At 36.2% G+C, this 17,032-nt stretch overlaps 1 protein-coding gene across 3 annotated transcripts; it reads right to left on the bottom strand.

Moving 5' to 3' along the window:
- Nucleotides 1–2,079: 2,079 nt before the first annotated feature.
- Nucleotides 2,080–15,657, bottom strand: LOC140148233 (uncharacterized). 3 transcript variants are annotated; one of them, XM_072170101.1, is made up of 18 exons: nucleotides 15,480–15,657; nucleotides 14,353–14,427; nucleotides 14,149–14,187; nucleotides 13,300–13,428; nucleotides 12,611–12,721; nucleotides 11,354–11,464; nucleotides 10,492–10,602; nucleotides 6,368–6,478; nucleotides 6,008–6,118; nucleotides 5,472–5,582; nucleotides 5,198–5,308; nucleotides 4,924–5,034; nucleotides 4,653–4,760; nucleotides 4,358–4,465; nucleotides 3,518–3,625; nucleotides 3,203–3,241; nucleotides 2,230–2,261; nucleotides 2,080–2,125 (listed from the first exon to the last, which is right to left on the bottom strand). In XM_072170101.1, the coding sequence occupies exons 1-18, from the start codon at nucleotides 15,631–15,633 to the stop codon at nucleotides 2,120–2,122; spliced, it is 1,686 nt and encodes a 561-aa protein (XP_072026202.1). In that variant the 5' UTR covers nucleotides 15,634–15,657; the 3' UTR covers nucleotides 2,080–2,119. The 3 variants fall into 3 exon arrangements, with proteins under 3 accessions (XP_072026202.1, XP_072026203.1, XP_072026205.1); XM_072170102.1 differs by having other exon boundaries at nucleotides 13,300–13,422; XM_072170104.1 differs by lacking the exon at nucleotides 10,492–10,602.
- Nucleotides 15,658–17,032: the final 1,375 nt, after the last annotated feature.

The raw sequence follows: 17,032 nt of genomic DNA, 5'->3' as shown, positions 1-17,032 counted from the left end.
TATCAAATTTTAATAATTTGTCATAAAATTTGTATTATATCGTAATTTCAAAAATGAAAATTATTTGATATCAGAAAGACATGCTTCGTATTTAGAATGCAATTCGATACGTCTGAGGTGCTCTCATGTCCCACAAAAAATACTGTCGAAACGCCATAAACGCTCATTCTAGATCCCTTAATACACTTTAATTTATTGACCTTAATTTAAAAAAAGAAAGATTGTGTATAAAAGTTTATCTTCACTTACCTATCAAATATTTATTCCATATTTTCGTTAAGATGGGCACTGTATTAACACATTGTACCAGCAGCACGTAATGATATAACTGAACCCACACCAACCACGAGATTCAACCACTTTAACCATGGTTACATCAGCATACATAATCAATCACAACAGATCTTTAATTACAGCTTCTGTTCTCAAATATAAAGCACTCTATCAAATGAGCTTATTACTCGGGGAGCTAGGACCACTTTATGTGCGCCCCCCACAGGACCAAACCAAACCAAATTTACTAGGGGAATACATTGGAATGGTTTTTAACACAATTTAAGCAAGTTTGAAATTTTGACCCTATTAAAAGTTCGATGATCTTTTACCCCCCTTGGTGCCAGTTTATATTTTTGGGAACATCCTGATTATGTTTTGGGGTCAGCTCAGGAACCTAAAAAAGTTGGTTTGGTTTGGTCCTGTGGGGGGTGCACAGAAAGTGGTCCTAGCTCCCCGAGTATATGTCAATTTATTATTTTGTTGGTGTTCTTGATTTTTGTATATTTTTTTTTTTTATTTTTGTTCATTTATTTACGTGTGTGTTATTTTACCAAGAACGCCCTCAAAATAATGTCTATCTGCATTTTAAGACAGGTTGGAAGGGCGCATGACCTAGTGATGTTTGTGCTCAAATATTAGGACAAATAGAGATGGAATAGTATGGATTCTATAAAGGAGATCTCATCCCAAAGCTTGATATAGGAGGTGTCATTTCCGCCCATGTGCATTTTTTCTCCGGAGGGGAAAACGCTCAAAACTCGTTTTCATACAGTACACAGCAGTTTTTTAGATTTTCTACATTTTCCAGAGGTTGACCCGAAGTCTCTTTATTTTGCACCATTTTATTATATTACCCACAACTACTCAACTATGTATACACATTGATAAAGAGACTCTCTGTGTTTTTTAATTATCAGCCTTTAAGTGTGAAATAAATTAGAAGCTTATTGTATGATGTTTAAAGTAGACATCTTGGACTTTTAAATTATGCTGAGTAATACAGTGAGCATTCACATAAGGAATTGCATCCCCTTAACGATGTAAGTGTTACGATCGGTTCGATATTTTTTCTAGATTACGATTAACACAATAATACAGCAGTAATAAACTGCCATTTGAAATTACTTGGTACTCTTGGTCTGTAAGAGTAAGATAAAGCTATCGGCAACATGGCTTATATAACACACTTTATTACAGAGTAGTAGGACATGACATTTCCCTCAATTTATGTCAATCACTTTGACATGTGCTACCGACAGTTACCCTAGAGTATATAAGGCACATCATCGTGTTTATTTAGTTGCCCTGAAGATGGCACTCGCTAGAGTTCCGAAAGCGCAGCCCTCTGAAAAGGACTTCTCTAGGGAAAGATTAATTATTACTCTGTAATAAAGTGTGTTATATAAGCCATATTGCCGATAGCTTTATCAGTGTAATATGGAAATAATGCTTTTGATAGTCATACACGCTACCCTAAAGATTGAGTGCTAAAATATAATAAACAATATCAAATGGGCTATCCCAGTTGAAATCCATACACCTCCTATGGAACACATGATCTTAATCTCCCACATAGGGGTGTAGATTTCTAATGGAGTCACCCATTCATGTAACCCCATTTGAAGTTGACACTCCCTGTGTGGAAGAATAAGGTCATGTCTTCCATAGGTGTGTATTGATTTCAACTGGGACAGCCCAATACTAGTCTGAACACTATTGATTCTCTTTGTTATAAATGCTGTAAATGGTGTGATTGCTCGGCTTCTTTTTATTCAAACTAAATAATAACATGTATTGTTCATCATTTTTCCCAAAGCACGAAAGATCTGCAACTCCACAGGCATTAAATCTGCAAAAAATGAACAACAACCACAATGTTTTAAGTATTTTAAGGGAATGTATTTTGTTATGGCTTGCCTTAACAAAAACAAACAAAACGCAAACCTGCCTTACCTGTATATTAGTGTCACCGCCTGCTGTTAAACCTACGTGGGGAGAGAACAGATGTAGAATCCGTTACTTTGGTAAAACCTCTTCATTATTTCTGAATTGTAAAGCTTTAAAGCTTTTGTGTTTTTTGACACCTCCAAAATACTTTCAAAAGTAAGGTTGGAAACCAATTCACCTTTTCGTTGAATCCCATAAGCCTTTGTGTCTTCGAACCCTGATGTCGTAACACCGATGTGTACATCGTTACTGCGCACTTTACTGCAAATTGACCTTTTCGGTAAATCCCATCAACCTTAAACGATGTGCCATCGGTGCAGATCGACGTGACGTAAAATGACTAGTTATCAGGTGTACTCGCAAAGGCTTATGGGATTTACCGAAAAGGTCAATTGAAATGTGCAGTAACGATGTTCGCTAACAATGCATATCGGCGTGAAGGCTTATGGGATTTACCAAAAAGGCGAACTGAGACATAGAGACAAACAGATATTATAGACTAAGACAAAGACCGGGAGAGAAAAGAGTATCAAGGGACGTTTAACACCCACATTTTATCGGGCTGTTCCCCTTTAACTGTACAACAAACATGTGTGTCAATAACTGTGTTAATAAAGGAGGCTTCAACCTCGAACTAGGTACCAACAATGTTTTTATCCTATCACAGATATGCTAGCTATGAGCAAAAATAGGCCAATTGTTTCAACCAGCCCCGGTCTTCCCTACTACAATAGTATAATAAAACAAAAACAAAATCAAAAGAAAGAGGTCAAAATGTGTGGTAATGCTTTCTTTATCGAGAAAACATGTTTTCGGTATATATCTGATAACTAGGAAACTAATATTGGCACACTTAAGAAAAGTCTTATCCTCCCTTCCAAATCTATTTTCATAAAATAGGGTCGGATTTTTGCAAAAGGAATACGTACACACCATATTATGTGCATTTGTGACCAACATTTAAATTCTCACCACGTACCATCATTTGGACAGTCATTGTCATCTCCACGGCCACAAACTGAAAAAGAAAATGAGTACTTCGACGATGTCAATCTGTTACTAATACGGTCTTATATTAATTATATCCATTTACTTTCTCGGTTTTAAAGTCAAATGTCCAACTTAAAGCAATTAAAACTATCACAGACTAATTAACATGCAACAGAAACAGTTTTTCGTTGTGGTCAAGTGAACACGTTATGAATCCTATCTCTGCCTCGAACAACTAATTCATGCCACAATTGAACACACGACATCTATTCTAATCTAAATATACTTCTGTATATATACGAACCATTCTGACAGGAGTCACCAACGAATCCAGTCGGACATGTGCATTGGTAATCATCGTCTAAATTCTTACATGTACCACCATTTTCACAGGGACTACTGTCACAGTAAACTGAAAATTAAGCAACAATGTTCCGTACTAATTAATGATGTCACATAATTTCGTTTTGCTAACTTTATTTCTCCCCTTTTAGTTAAATTAGATAATAACGGGGAGAGTGTTCTCAGTATGAATTATATTATGTATATATCCTTAAATTTGTGTAACTTGAATTGGGATTATACTAATATAAACTGAGCTCAAAAAGAAACTTATAATTTTTCACAAGGTCATATCTTGAAATCCTGTCCATCAAATTGAACCAAAATTACACACAGGTTTGCTTTAATACTCTACTCTTGACACATGTCAGTAACCAAGCAGTTATCCAACTGACACAACAGCAAAATGCACTGACATGGAACAGCTTCCTGGACCACTTTCACAGCCCAGCCCTTTTTCATGAAAAAAGTGTATGAAAAGCAGAAAGCAACACCGTTTAATCATCTGTGCAAGGATATTGCGTGTATTCTCACAGATTGTTTGTGCTGGGTGCCAAATGTTGGGCTGTGAAAGTGAAGGAACTTCCAGGAAGCTGTCCAATGACAGTGCATTTTGCTGTTGTGTCAGTTGGACAACTGCTTGGTTACTGACATGTGTTTTGAGTAGAGTATTAAAGTAATCCTGTGTGTAATTTTGGTTCATTTTGATTGACAGTATTTTAAGATATGACCTTGTGATTCACAAGTTGTAAAAAATTATAAGTTTCTTTTTGAGCTCAGTGTACATGTACCGTATACCAACCATTCTGGCAGTCGTCACCCAGGAACCCAGACGGACATGTGCATTCGTAACCACTGTCTAAATTCTTACATGTACCACCATTTTCACAAGGACTACTGTCACAGTAAACTGAAAATTAAACAACAATGTTCCGTACTAATTAATGATGTCACATAATTTCGTTTTGCTAACTTTATTCCTCCACTTTTAGCTAAATTAACTAGTAACCGGGAGAGTGTTCTCAGCATGAATTATATTATGTATATCCTTGCTTAAACTTGTGTATCTAAAATTGGGATTACACTAGTATACCAACCATTCTGACAGTCGTCACCCAGGAACCCAGACGGACATGTGCATTCGTAATCATCGTCTAAATTCTTACATGTACCACCATTTTCACAAGGACTACTGTCACAGTAAACTGAAAATTAAGCAACAATGTTCCGTACTAATTAATGATGTCACATAATTTTGTTTTGCTAACTTTATTTGTCCACTTTTAGTTAATAAATTAACCTTAATAAAATATCCTTGCTTAAACTTGTGTAACTTAGATTGCGATTATACTAGTATACGGTACCAACCATAATTCTGGCAGTCGTCACCCAGGAACCCGGGCGGACATGTGCATTCGTAACCACTGTCTAAATTCTTACATGTACCACCATTTTCACAAGGACTACTGTCACAGTAAACTGAAAATTAAACCACAATGTTCCGTACTAATTAATGATGTCACATAATTTTGTTTTGCTAACTTTATTTGTCCACTTTTAGTTAATAAATTAACCTTAATAAAATATCCTTGCTTAAACTTGTGTAACTTAGATTGCGATTATACTAGTATACGGTACCAACCATAATTCTGGCAGTCGTCACCCAGGAACCCGGGCGGACATGTGCATTCGTAACCACTGTCTAAATTCTTACATGTACCACCATTTTCACAAGGACTACTGTCACAGTAAACTGAAAATTAAACCACAATGTTCCGTACTAATTAATGATGTCACATAATTTTGTTTTGCTAACTTTATTTGTCCACTTTTAGTTAATAAATTAACCTTAATAAAATATCCTTGCTTAAACTTGTGTAACTTAGATTGCGATTATACTAGTATACGGTACCAACCATAATTCTGGCAGTCGTCACCCAGGAACCCGGGCGGACATGTGCATTCGTAACCACTGTCTAAATTCTTACATGTACCACCATTTTCACAAGGACTACTGTCACAGTAAACTGAAAATTAAACCACAATGTTCCGTACTAATTAATGATGTCACATAATTTTGTTTTGCTAACTTTATTTGTCCACTTTTAGTTAATAAATTAACCTTAATAAAATATCCTTGCTTAAACTTGTGTAACTTAGATTGCGATTATACTAGTATACGGTACCAACCATAATTCTGGCAGTCGTCACCCAGGAACCCGGGCGGACATGTGCATTCGTAACCACTGTCTAAATTGTTACATGTACCACCATTTTCACAGGGACTACTGTCACAGTAATCAACTGAAAAATTAGCAGTAATTTTCCGTACTAATTAATGATGTTTCATAATGTCGTTTTGCTAGCTTTATTTCTCAACTTTTAGGTTCATTAACTAGTAACCGTAACTAGTAACTTTTTTCACCATTTTTAGGATCACGTCCAAACTAACCATTCTGACAGTCGTCACCCACGAACCCAGTTGGACATTTGCATTCGTAACCATCAACTAAATTCTCACATGTACCACCGTTTTTACATGGATTGTCTTTGCAGTGATCAGCTGAAAAAGAAAACAACAAACTTTGTACGATTCGATGAAATAAACGCCTTACGTATCAGTCACATCTAAAGTGAAGCAAAGAAAAATGGTATTAACTGGGCAAAAATTTGGATGAAGTGCTTTTCTTTGGCGCAAAATTGGGCGATTAACAATCTGATTTGTTACAATTGCTTGTAAAATTTGTACTATATGGAATATGTAATATGCTCTTATTGCTTGTGATTTAAGTTGTATTTGGATTATACAAACCATTATGACAAGAGTCCCCAAGAAACCCAGCCGGGCATGTGCAATCGTAACCTTTGTCCAAATTCGCGCACGTACCACCGTTGTCACAGGGACTGTCTTTGCAGTAATCAGCTGAAAAAGTAAAAGGCAACTAGTTGAGTAAAGCAATCAGGACAGAGGCTCCCAACATAAGTTTAATAATAACAATAATAATACGAGACAAGAGGACAATGGAACGACAATAAAACGGAGAAGGTAATCACCCGGGGTTCTTAGTGAAAATAACGGTACAGGGATTTGCCGCGGATTTGGGGTGCATTTTCAGCAATTTAGTTTAAATTCGGGTGCATGCTCAGCCATTTTGGTTCATTGATGAGTCTAAATTTGATGACAATTTCGTTTATGAAAGGGTATATTTTCCACATTTTCTTTAAAAAGTATAATTGGTATAATTTAGGGACTGTTTTTTAAGTTTGTTGGAGTCGAAGCCGCACATCCCCACCCAAACCAAAGTTGGGAATCCCCCTGGTTTTATCCTCCGTTATGTTGTTGTTGTTGATAACTCGTGCTGTACTAAAGATGATCTAAAGATTAGTCCGGTGGCAGAGCAAGGTTAGATGGTTTTGCCAGTTAAAGTAGTTTTCTTTGCTGATTATTACTCTTTAAGTGGTACAAAATAAGATTTTGGGGGATGTAAAATGATAACCCTTGGGCAATTAGAAATATTCAAGATGGCCACTATGGATGCTAAAATTAAGCTCGGTTATTCACTAGCGGTACCATAATAAATGATAACTTAAAGTATTTTATGTAAATTATTTTCCTTTTGGATGCTTTAGATATAAACTATATACAGTTTTAAACATGACACTCTCGCAATTCAAAATGGCCGCTGTTAACGTCATAAGCAAAAACGATTAGTTTCAAGGTAAAGTTCTTTTGCCAGATTTTGTTTCTTACAATAATTAATGTACACCCTAGAATTAAGCAGATCCACTTTGACATTTTACTTCTTTACAATCGCATAAAAATTCCAAGACGGCCACCACCGAGATGAAAGGTAGAAATATAATACATTTTGGAAGACTTTTTGCAGGGAGTGTATTGAGTGACAGCTCGGGGTAAACAGCTTTCCATTTGGTGATATCTGAACTGATATCTGTATCGAAATTATCTGCCCAACTTGTACCGATCCTTCCTTAGCTGAGCGCCTTCCATTCCTTGACTAATATCAACAGCGCCTGCAACTGCAGCCGAAATTCCGACCGATCATTATATATAGCAACATGTAACCCAGTAGTCGAACAGATGGTTTATAATCATCTTTGAATCTATGAGTAAGACACCCAATGCCACTTGAAGATCCCTTGCTTGCTTTGGTACAGGATTTTGTTGCCTATCAATAAAGCTGACAAGGACTTCTTCAACTTCGGCGAGGAAATTGTAGCATGTCAGATAGTGATTGTGCAGCCAAATCCTCGTCGATAGGGATATTTTAGTGTGACTTTACAATGCGAATGTCTTTGCACTCTCGTACTACCTGTTTGGCTACTTTTTGGATGCTACTGCCTATAACAGTTTCATTATAACTTCACATTTCACGTGCGTTAAAGTTGCAACGGAATACGATAATACTAGAATAACTTTGTGATGAAAGAACTAGAGGCTCTTCGGCAAAGTTTGTTTGGAGTTCTTCATTGAGTCACCTACGGTCAGCACGAGTTAATGTGATTTCCAAATGTGTGCAGCATTCCTGATACAATTCAACAGGTTTCCAAATGCGACTCTTATCACCAGATAGGACATCTACAGCATAATTTAGGAATTCATTAGTTGCATCTTCTTCAGATGCTGCAACATCACAGCGTATATTGCTTAAATTTGTCACTAGAAACAATAAAATAACAGTGTGTTTGCTTGTTTTATTTCTTCTTTAACTTGGAACAATCATCTGTTCTTCCTTAAGGCACAGGATCTCTGTGATGCCTAATTCCCATCGCGTGAAGATCACTCACAGAGATTTCTAAACGTTCTCTGATCTCATTTGCCTAGCTATCACCACGATTGCGCATTTTGCTATCAGATACTCAAATTTTGACACAACGTTTATGTGTAGATATGTACATATATGCAAGCTTCTATCTGTCTGGATGCTTTGAATCTTTGGAGTTCACACACTTCCCCACATTAGTATTCCTGGAAGTCAAAGTGGGGGGAAGATCAACGTAGTCGTTTGGCGGACTGGGTATAGAACCATCTTCTACATAATTGCCAATATTAGTTTTGCGTGTGTATTTACATTTTTTATGATAAGAAATTTATCATTTTTCAGGCTGATATAAGCTGACATACAAAATCATACTCATAATCTTGCTTGTATTGATGATTGTTTGTATACGTGCTGGCCCATTGATCAGAGAGCAACGATGAGCATTATTACATTCGTTCCCGTATCGGTATGTGAAGATAAATTGAAACAAATAGGCTACATACTGTTTCAATTTTTTTTTTAAAGACTGAAGAAAATATGCTGTCTTTTTTCTGCGCACGTTGGAATGTTTTCTAGCTGTATAATATAGGCCAGTTTGTCATTTTCAAAACTCAACCTTAGTACATACAAATGTGGGCTATTACTCAAATGACTCCCTTGGAACAGCAATCATTATATCTTCACACTCCTTGAAAGTGTATTTTCAAAGAGTGTCATACAATTATAGCTACAATTCTCAGGTATTTGTGTTAAAGAGCATATTTCATTATGAAAATATATACACATGTAATGATTTTTAATTCAATCTAATTGGTGTATTCCATTGCTAAAATCTTCTGAAAGACAGGTAAAACTTAAGATTAAGGTTAAGAATGATTAAATTAAATAACAAGAAACGTATGAGTATGATATGTTATGCAAACCATTCAATATGTTAAGAAAAGACAATTACCTATTATGAGCATACATTACACAACTCACGGGACGCCATCATGGCAATTTGGGATCACTGAAGCGTGTCAATTCATAATCTACGTCCATATACATATTACATATTGAGCCCATACTACCATATATGCGCAGTAAATATACAAAAATTATTTGTTTTGTTACCAAGAAAATCATTTAAATGCAATTTAAGAGTTACGTGTCGGCCATTTTGAATATCTCGGATTGCCCAAGGGTGACAATTTCACACCCCTTAGAATCTTATCCTACACCACTCAAAGATCATTTATCAGCAAAAAAACTTTACTTTAACTGCCCAAAACAGTATTTGGTATGATACCATTTGTCACTAAAACACCATTTGAATGCTATTTCAGAGTTACGAATCGGCCATTTTGAATATCTCGGATTGCCCAAGGGTGACAATTTTAGACCCCCTAGAATCTTATTCTACACCACTCCAAGATCATTTATCAGCAAAAAAATAAACTTTAACTGCCCAAAACAGTATTTGGTATGATAGCTTTTGTCAATAAAACATTATTTGAATGCAATTTCAGAGATACGTGGCGGCCATCTTGAATAGCTCGGATTGCCCAAGGGTGATAATTTCACATCCCTTAAAATCTTATTCTACACCACTCAAAGATCATTTATCAGCAAAAAACAAACTTTAACTGCCCAAAACACTATAGTTATTTGGTATGATATCTTTTGTCACTAAAACACCATTTGAATGTTATTTCAGAGATAAGTGGCGGCCATCTTGAATATCTCGGATTGCCCAAGGGTGACGATTTTACATCCCACGGAATCTTTTTCTACACCACTCAAAGATCAATAACCAGCAAAAAAACAAACTTTAACTGGCAAAACCATCTAACTCCAAAAATATGGTGTTTGCAGCCGGACTAATGTACTTGATCAGTCCGGTCCGACTTCTTTAGTCTAAACCAAGAAATAACGGTCTATTAAAGGATGCTCTATTTGAAATAGATCATTGCATTATGGGATACCATGTTACCTGCACTGGCAACACGCTGCCTGGTCAGGAAGTTGTTTCTGGTTTTTCTACGGACTGTTGATGTCGAGGTCGGAAATCAATTTAAATGTTCAATATACTGAAATCTATTAAAGCATTGTAATGGATAATTACAATAATTAAAAAGACCCATGAGTGTTTTACTTTGAATTGAATATTACGTACTATTTTGACACGAGTCTCCCAGATATCCAGCTTTACATACACATCTGCGTCCCGAGGCTAAATTCTGACAGGTACCACCATTTGCGCACGGGCTATTTCTGCAGTAGTCAACTAACGAAAATCAAATCAAATAGATTTTTGGGGGAAACAGAAGCCAAAACGTATTATTATAATGTAACCTGCAATAGTGAATACTGTAGGAAAAAAGAGTAAATACTACAAAACAGACTGAACATGGGCTTGATAGGACTTAAATTAAAGATTACCATATTTTGTTTCTGATCAATTACCGCAATTTCAATATAAACGTGATACATTGAAATATTTTAATAAAAAATCTTAGAAATTATTGTTCACCAATTTAAGTTCGGTACACACATTTTGGAATCAGTCCAGAATACACTACAACATTATATACCCCTAACCATACACACAGTCCAGAATACGCTACAATTATATACCCCTAACCATAAATACAGCCTAAATCTTAATCATAACCTTTATCTAACCGTAAGTCTCATCCATAACCATAACCCTAATCTTGAGCTTAGCCCTAAAACACAAGTTTGGGAGGAATTTTACATAATAAATAATATAAATTTAAGTTCTAAATATAAAACCTTAAAAACAAATTCAATCATAACTTATGCTGGTATCAAAACTTCGAAATAATTCGAGAATTACCTACGTAACCTAACAATAACAGTAACTATCCCTAAACCTAGTTATCCCAACCTATCCCTATTCTCAACTTTTAAAACACAGATTGCGGAGGGTATGTACATAATTTATGCCGAATGTTTTACTACTAAAAACGACCCATAAGCAGTGATAAGAACCTTAAGTTATGAATTTTACAAACCATTTTGACAGGAGTCACCCAGATATCCAGCTCTACACAAACACCTTCGTCCCAAGGCTACATTCTCACATGTACCACCATTTGAACAAGGTCTACCTTTGCAGTAATCAACTGAAAATGAATCAAATCAAGGGACATTTAAAAATAGTTACATGTTTTAATACGTAATGACGCAATTATCATTGAACTAGCGTCAGTTATAATTAATTTGGTATAATATCTCAAAAAGTATCTCACGATATAGCAATCCGAACCCCCGTCAGTCCGAAAATCCGCTAGGGTTAGGGTTAGGGTAAGGGTAAGGGTAAGGGTTAGGGTTAGGGTTAGGTTAACCCTAACTCAAGCGGTTTTTCGGGCTGACGGGTTCGGATTGACGGCGTTTCGGACTGACGGGGTGTCCCGTATTCAAAGACGTTATGAAAGTAATCATTAACTCTCCTCATTGATGGTTCTGTTAAATGTAGGCTACTATAAGTAGAGCATCATTTGAGGGTTGAGAGCCAGAAAGCATTAACTCATAACGACCTGATCCTACAAAATGAGCATAAAGTCGCCAGGGCACTATAGAAGATACAGTTAGTTCCCATTACACTGTGGAGCAAGTTAAGTGGTTATTTGCATAGTAAATACACTATTAAATCACGGCGAGATGCAAATTGGGTGATGATGCCATAGCTCATTAATGTTTGTCACTCGATGCATTGCAACTTGTAATGTTGTAAATAGATTCGATAATATCGCCCTCATCGTTCATTAAATACAGAGGAGCGGAATATAGTCACCCAGGATTAGTTACTATGAGAGAACAAAAATTCAATTATAAAACATTCCTATTTTACCTCATGATATATATTCATGTATGACTTCCTATTTGATTCATTTGTATACGATAATTTCAATGTAAAGAAAAGTCGTGTTTGGTATTTGTTAAATAATGTCTATGTCATTTGCACCGTACGAAAAATGATATATGATAATCAGTGATATTTGCCTATACCGTAGTTTGCTCTACCGCAAGCACTTGTACCAACCAGGGGCCACAGTATACAGGGGCGTAGGAAGCGGATGGACATAGTGGACGAAATCCAGTGGCCCGAGGGTTCAGGGGCCTCAAGCAAAAAGAAATATGCTTATAAAGGATATGTTAAGAGGGCCCGCACTGCTCCTTGTCCCCCGAGGCTCTTGCTACGCCCCTATAAATCAAATGATTTTACGAAGGATGACCGGAATTGTCATTGCTCGTTGAAAGCAGCCTACCTGTCTGACAATTATCGCCGACATATCCACTCAAACAATGGCAGATATAATCATGGATCAAGTTCTCACAAGTGCCGCCATTGTTACAATGTTGAGTCCTGCAGTAATCCACTGAAACAAAAATTGGGATCATCAATAACTATAAATAGGGAAGTCACAGCCACAGCGGCAATGCGCGAAGTTGTGACGAACTATCAAGAATGAGATTTTCTAAGATGCTCAACTTTGATTATTAGTGCTAATTTGTGAAGGAATTTGCCCGTAACATATGACAACTTGACATATTTTGTCAATGTATATAACTGAGGCACTGATAAAAAAAAGTGAATACAACAGAGTCAAGTTAGACCAGGTCTAACTATAGAACTGGTCTAATCAATGTGGTAAAGCAAAGAGTACCAACTTCAACATGTTTGTTTGTCTCTTATGGAGAGCAAATAGTGCACCTCCGGATTATTTGTCCGGAGGTGCACTATTTTGCACTCAATGAGTGACAAACAAACATGGTGAAGATGGTACTCTTTGCTTTACCACACCCCGGGACATCATCTAACTTGTTTTGTGCATACCGGCCAAACCCGTTGTGTGAATATGGTGAAACCCCGGGTGAAACCAGATAGGATTGATGAACTTCCATGCTTACAAAGCATAAATAGACAAACGAATGAACAAACGACAAATGAGCCCACCTTGCTGACACGAGTTACCCGTGTATCCAGACACACAATGGCATTTACGTCCATTTACAAGCTTCTTACACGAGCCGCCATTCAAGCATGGTTGGCGTTTACAATAGTCTAACGCTGAACCACCTGTAGCTAAGAAATTAAAATAATGGTAATGACGTACAAAATTGGGGGGCAAAAGACATACAATTATATTGGCAACGAGAAATAACGGAGGTTCCGGAAGATTTTTAATATTGGGGCCCATCAATGTAGAATCTGCTCCAAGGCACGAAACGCGGAAAGAGGTGGGTGCGAGAGGGGTTATCCCCTTTTGAAATGCATACATTTTTACATGATTTGTACCTTATATTATGAATGATACCCTAAAATTATGAATTTTACTTATGGATTATACCTGAAATTATTGGAGGCCGTAGAGTACTTGGCCCCCACCAAAATTATTGGCCCACCCCCAGTTCCGGAGCAATTGAATAAAAGGGAGTGTGAAATCAAGTAACAAAGTCATGAATGCGTAAAAAAGGACCGCCAACGATATAAATGTGTCCCGATCAAGCAAAATGGGGTCAGTAACGTAAAACATTATTTTTCAAATTTTTGTATCGTAATAATAATGATAAATTTTTAACAAGCTTATATGTAAATATGACAATATGATAAGAAAGTTATGTTACAGTGGACAAGAACATTATTTGGGTCAAATATGACAATAAAAAAGTCAAGTTAAACATGTTAAAGTTGACATCAACATTGGTTATTTAAACAATAGACACCAAGCACAAGGATTTGAATCTTATAACTCAAGAACGACTTTGGCGACATGCCGCTTGATCGGTTCAGTTTAAAACTCACCCCCTGCAGATTTGTGATGACAAGAACATCGGAAAACCTCTGAAAAAGAACATCAAATATATAGGTGAGTAGGTTTTTTACGTTTTTAATACAGAGATTGATTTGAAAAACACACACCCCCCCCCCACACACACACAAAAACACATTTAATTTAAACTCACTTACTTAATTATAGAATATAAACGTAAAAATAAATTTTAATACCTTGAAGTAAATGTGATAGAACAGATCTCTTTGACACAGTCTTGTGACACGGAAGACCACTACAGCCCGACGAGCCTAGAAATCAAAGTAATATACAGTAAGCCAAAAAATTAAGGTACCAGTTATGTTTACCCCTTGTATATCCTAAACAAAGACAGATATGTCATAATTGGAACCTGCAGCCAATAGCTGCATCTTTTAGCTCGAATTTAAGACCTCATTTGTTGAAATTGTTTAAGAAATAAAGATATGACGATCCAAAACCCAAGGAAGATGCCAATGTAAAAGTTGCAGTTTGCTCCATTGCGTGCCCTATTGATTTGCACACAGTGCGTTCACGAACAAGAGAACCAGCGCCGTGCATCCATTGATTAACACGTTAAAATTAGCGTTGTGCTTTCATTGATTAGAACACAAAAGTGCAACTTTTGATTTCGTTTCTTTATTTTCTTTATTTTTTAGACCACCGTTTCATTAATTTTCAACCAATTTCAACAAATGAGGTCTTAAATCAGAGCTAAAGAGTACAGGTATTGGCTACTGGTTTAAATTTTGACACATTTTTCTTTATATAGGATATACAGAGGTGAACACAACTGGTACCTTAATTTGCTGGCTTACTGTATATGATTAGTTCGCAATTATGATTATCTTATACACATTAAAAACTAACAACCTTTAAGCTGTGATTATAAAACACATTTATTCATCATTTCAATATCATACATTACTATCGTTTAAATGAAAGTTTAAATTTAAAGTTACCGCATAAATCGGTAAAAGAGACTTTTGTCGGTCTATAACTATTATGACATATTTTTACATCAGCAGTTTATAATTAATTTTGGCAGTAATGTCTAATTGCTGGTCTTTATTTTATCAACCCGATCCAAATCACATCTGAATTGGCAATTGTTGACGTTAACTCACGAACACCAAGACCAAGGCACTATTGACGATTATTATGTAAATATTTAAAGCACTTATATGAGAAAAATCAACGCATCACACCAGAAGGATTAGCATATTACTATTAAACAAATATTAATATCGTTGGACTTCCTGAGGCTAACATCGCATTCTTTTTACGTATCACATGCGAAAATATATATAATTAAGATAAATACCTCGTTTTATTCGTTCATTCAAATATTGGCCTGTCTTTCTTAAAATTGGATTCCCATAGGTCGTCGTAGTCAACGATATCAGCTCAACTAGTAGAAGAAAATATCCAAAGCTTATAAAGTTCCTCATGATGAAAACATCTCTTTTTCTCATCATCTGAAATTATATTCTGATATGTGAGGATGATTTACCCGGATCCAAAAACATATGTTTTAGATCCGTCTGACTGTATTGTTATATTAATCTTTTGACAACTCGCGATATACAAAAGGTAGTTGTTGTATTGTGTAATGGGAGGGTTGATAATGAGCAAATACATTGATACTGCATGTTTAATGTTTATTGTGTATGCTTTAAAGAGTTTATGCATTAGGATATGAACTTGGAGAAAACCTTCTGACAACAAAATACTATGCTGAGCCATCAGCTTGGGTGGCTCACGCTCCAGTAATTTCAGATGATTGAGCTCAATAATACATCAAAGAATGTCTTCCAATTCATGAAAACAAATAGATAATCAGCTTATTGGATTAAAAGCTTAGATGGAAGGTCTTGCTGCGCAGAGAGTGTTTGTAATTATCAGAAGGTTTTCTCCAAATACATTCTCTAATGGGTGTTCGCAAGCCCATAGAAGGTTGGTCTATTGCACAAATAGCCTACAATTCCAAGAAAGTGTGCAATTGTATAAATAGCCACAGTTGTTGCAGTTTGTGCAATTTATGACAGTCAATTGCACGAATAGCCTACAGTTGAAAGAAAGTGTGCAATTTGTACAAATACCACAGATAGCCACGTACGTAAGCAAGTTTTTACAAATTGTATACACACTATGTGCTGAACCAATCAACAATACTACAATCTTAAATGCGCTTTCCCCCTTTCATCAACATTATGTCGCATTGGCAAGCAAACTGCCAGGTATCTTTCCACAGAAATCAGTGTGACAAAACCCAATGACACAAAGTATGGGATAAATGTAGACATATTGATAATGTAACAATCTATACTTGAGCTAAGAAAATTAGAATCAGAATAAGAATAGTTTTGCCTATCTACTGTGTTCATTTACTGAGATTGAGTGCAAATCAGGTCATTGGGTGGCCATAGGCCACTGTTGATTTCTGGCTTCCATTGCACATAAGAGGTAAAGTAAACAGATTAGAAGGTAAGTTCTATACCGTTTCTACATTTTTGTATCAAGAAGATCAATTTGCCACCATTTTTGCCCAAATCGGAGTAAGTTGACTGGAAATTTTGACTCCCGTACAACCAAAAACATGTCATTTCGCCCAAATATGAGGATTTTGTAGGATAACCCGGGGGGGGGGGTCTCAAGTTTGGTTTTGGTAGGGACGTGCCGCTGAGAATTTGAAAGTAGACCCATAAATATACCAATTTTTCAAGAAATTTGGACCCATTGATATACCAAAAGTCAAAATTTTCAGCCGAATTTAACCCAAATTGTCTTAGTTTTTACAAATTTTCCCAAAATTGTGGGAAAATTTTTAAAATTTTGGCTAGATTAAGGAAAAATTGGGCTATTTTCCGAAAAAAT

The sequence above is a fragment of the Amphiura filiformis genome, chromosome 3, assembly GCF_039555335.1.
Source record: "Amphiura filiformis chromosome 3, Afil_fr2py, whole genome shotgun sequence".
Taxonomy (NCBI): Eukaryota; Metazoa; Echinodermata; class Ophiuroidea; order Amphilepidida; family Amphiuridae; genus Amphiura; species Amphiura filiformis.
This window is presented reverse-complemented; position numbering and strand designations above follow the sequence as displayed.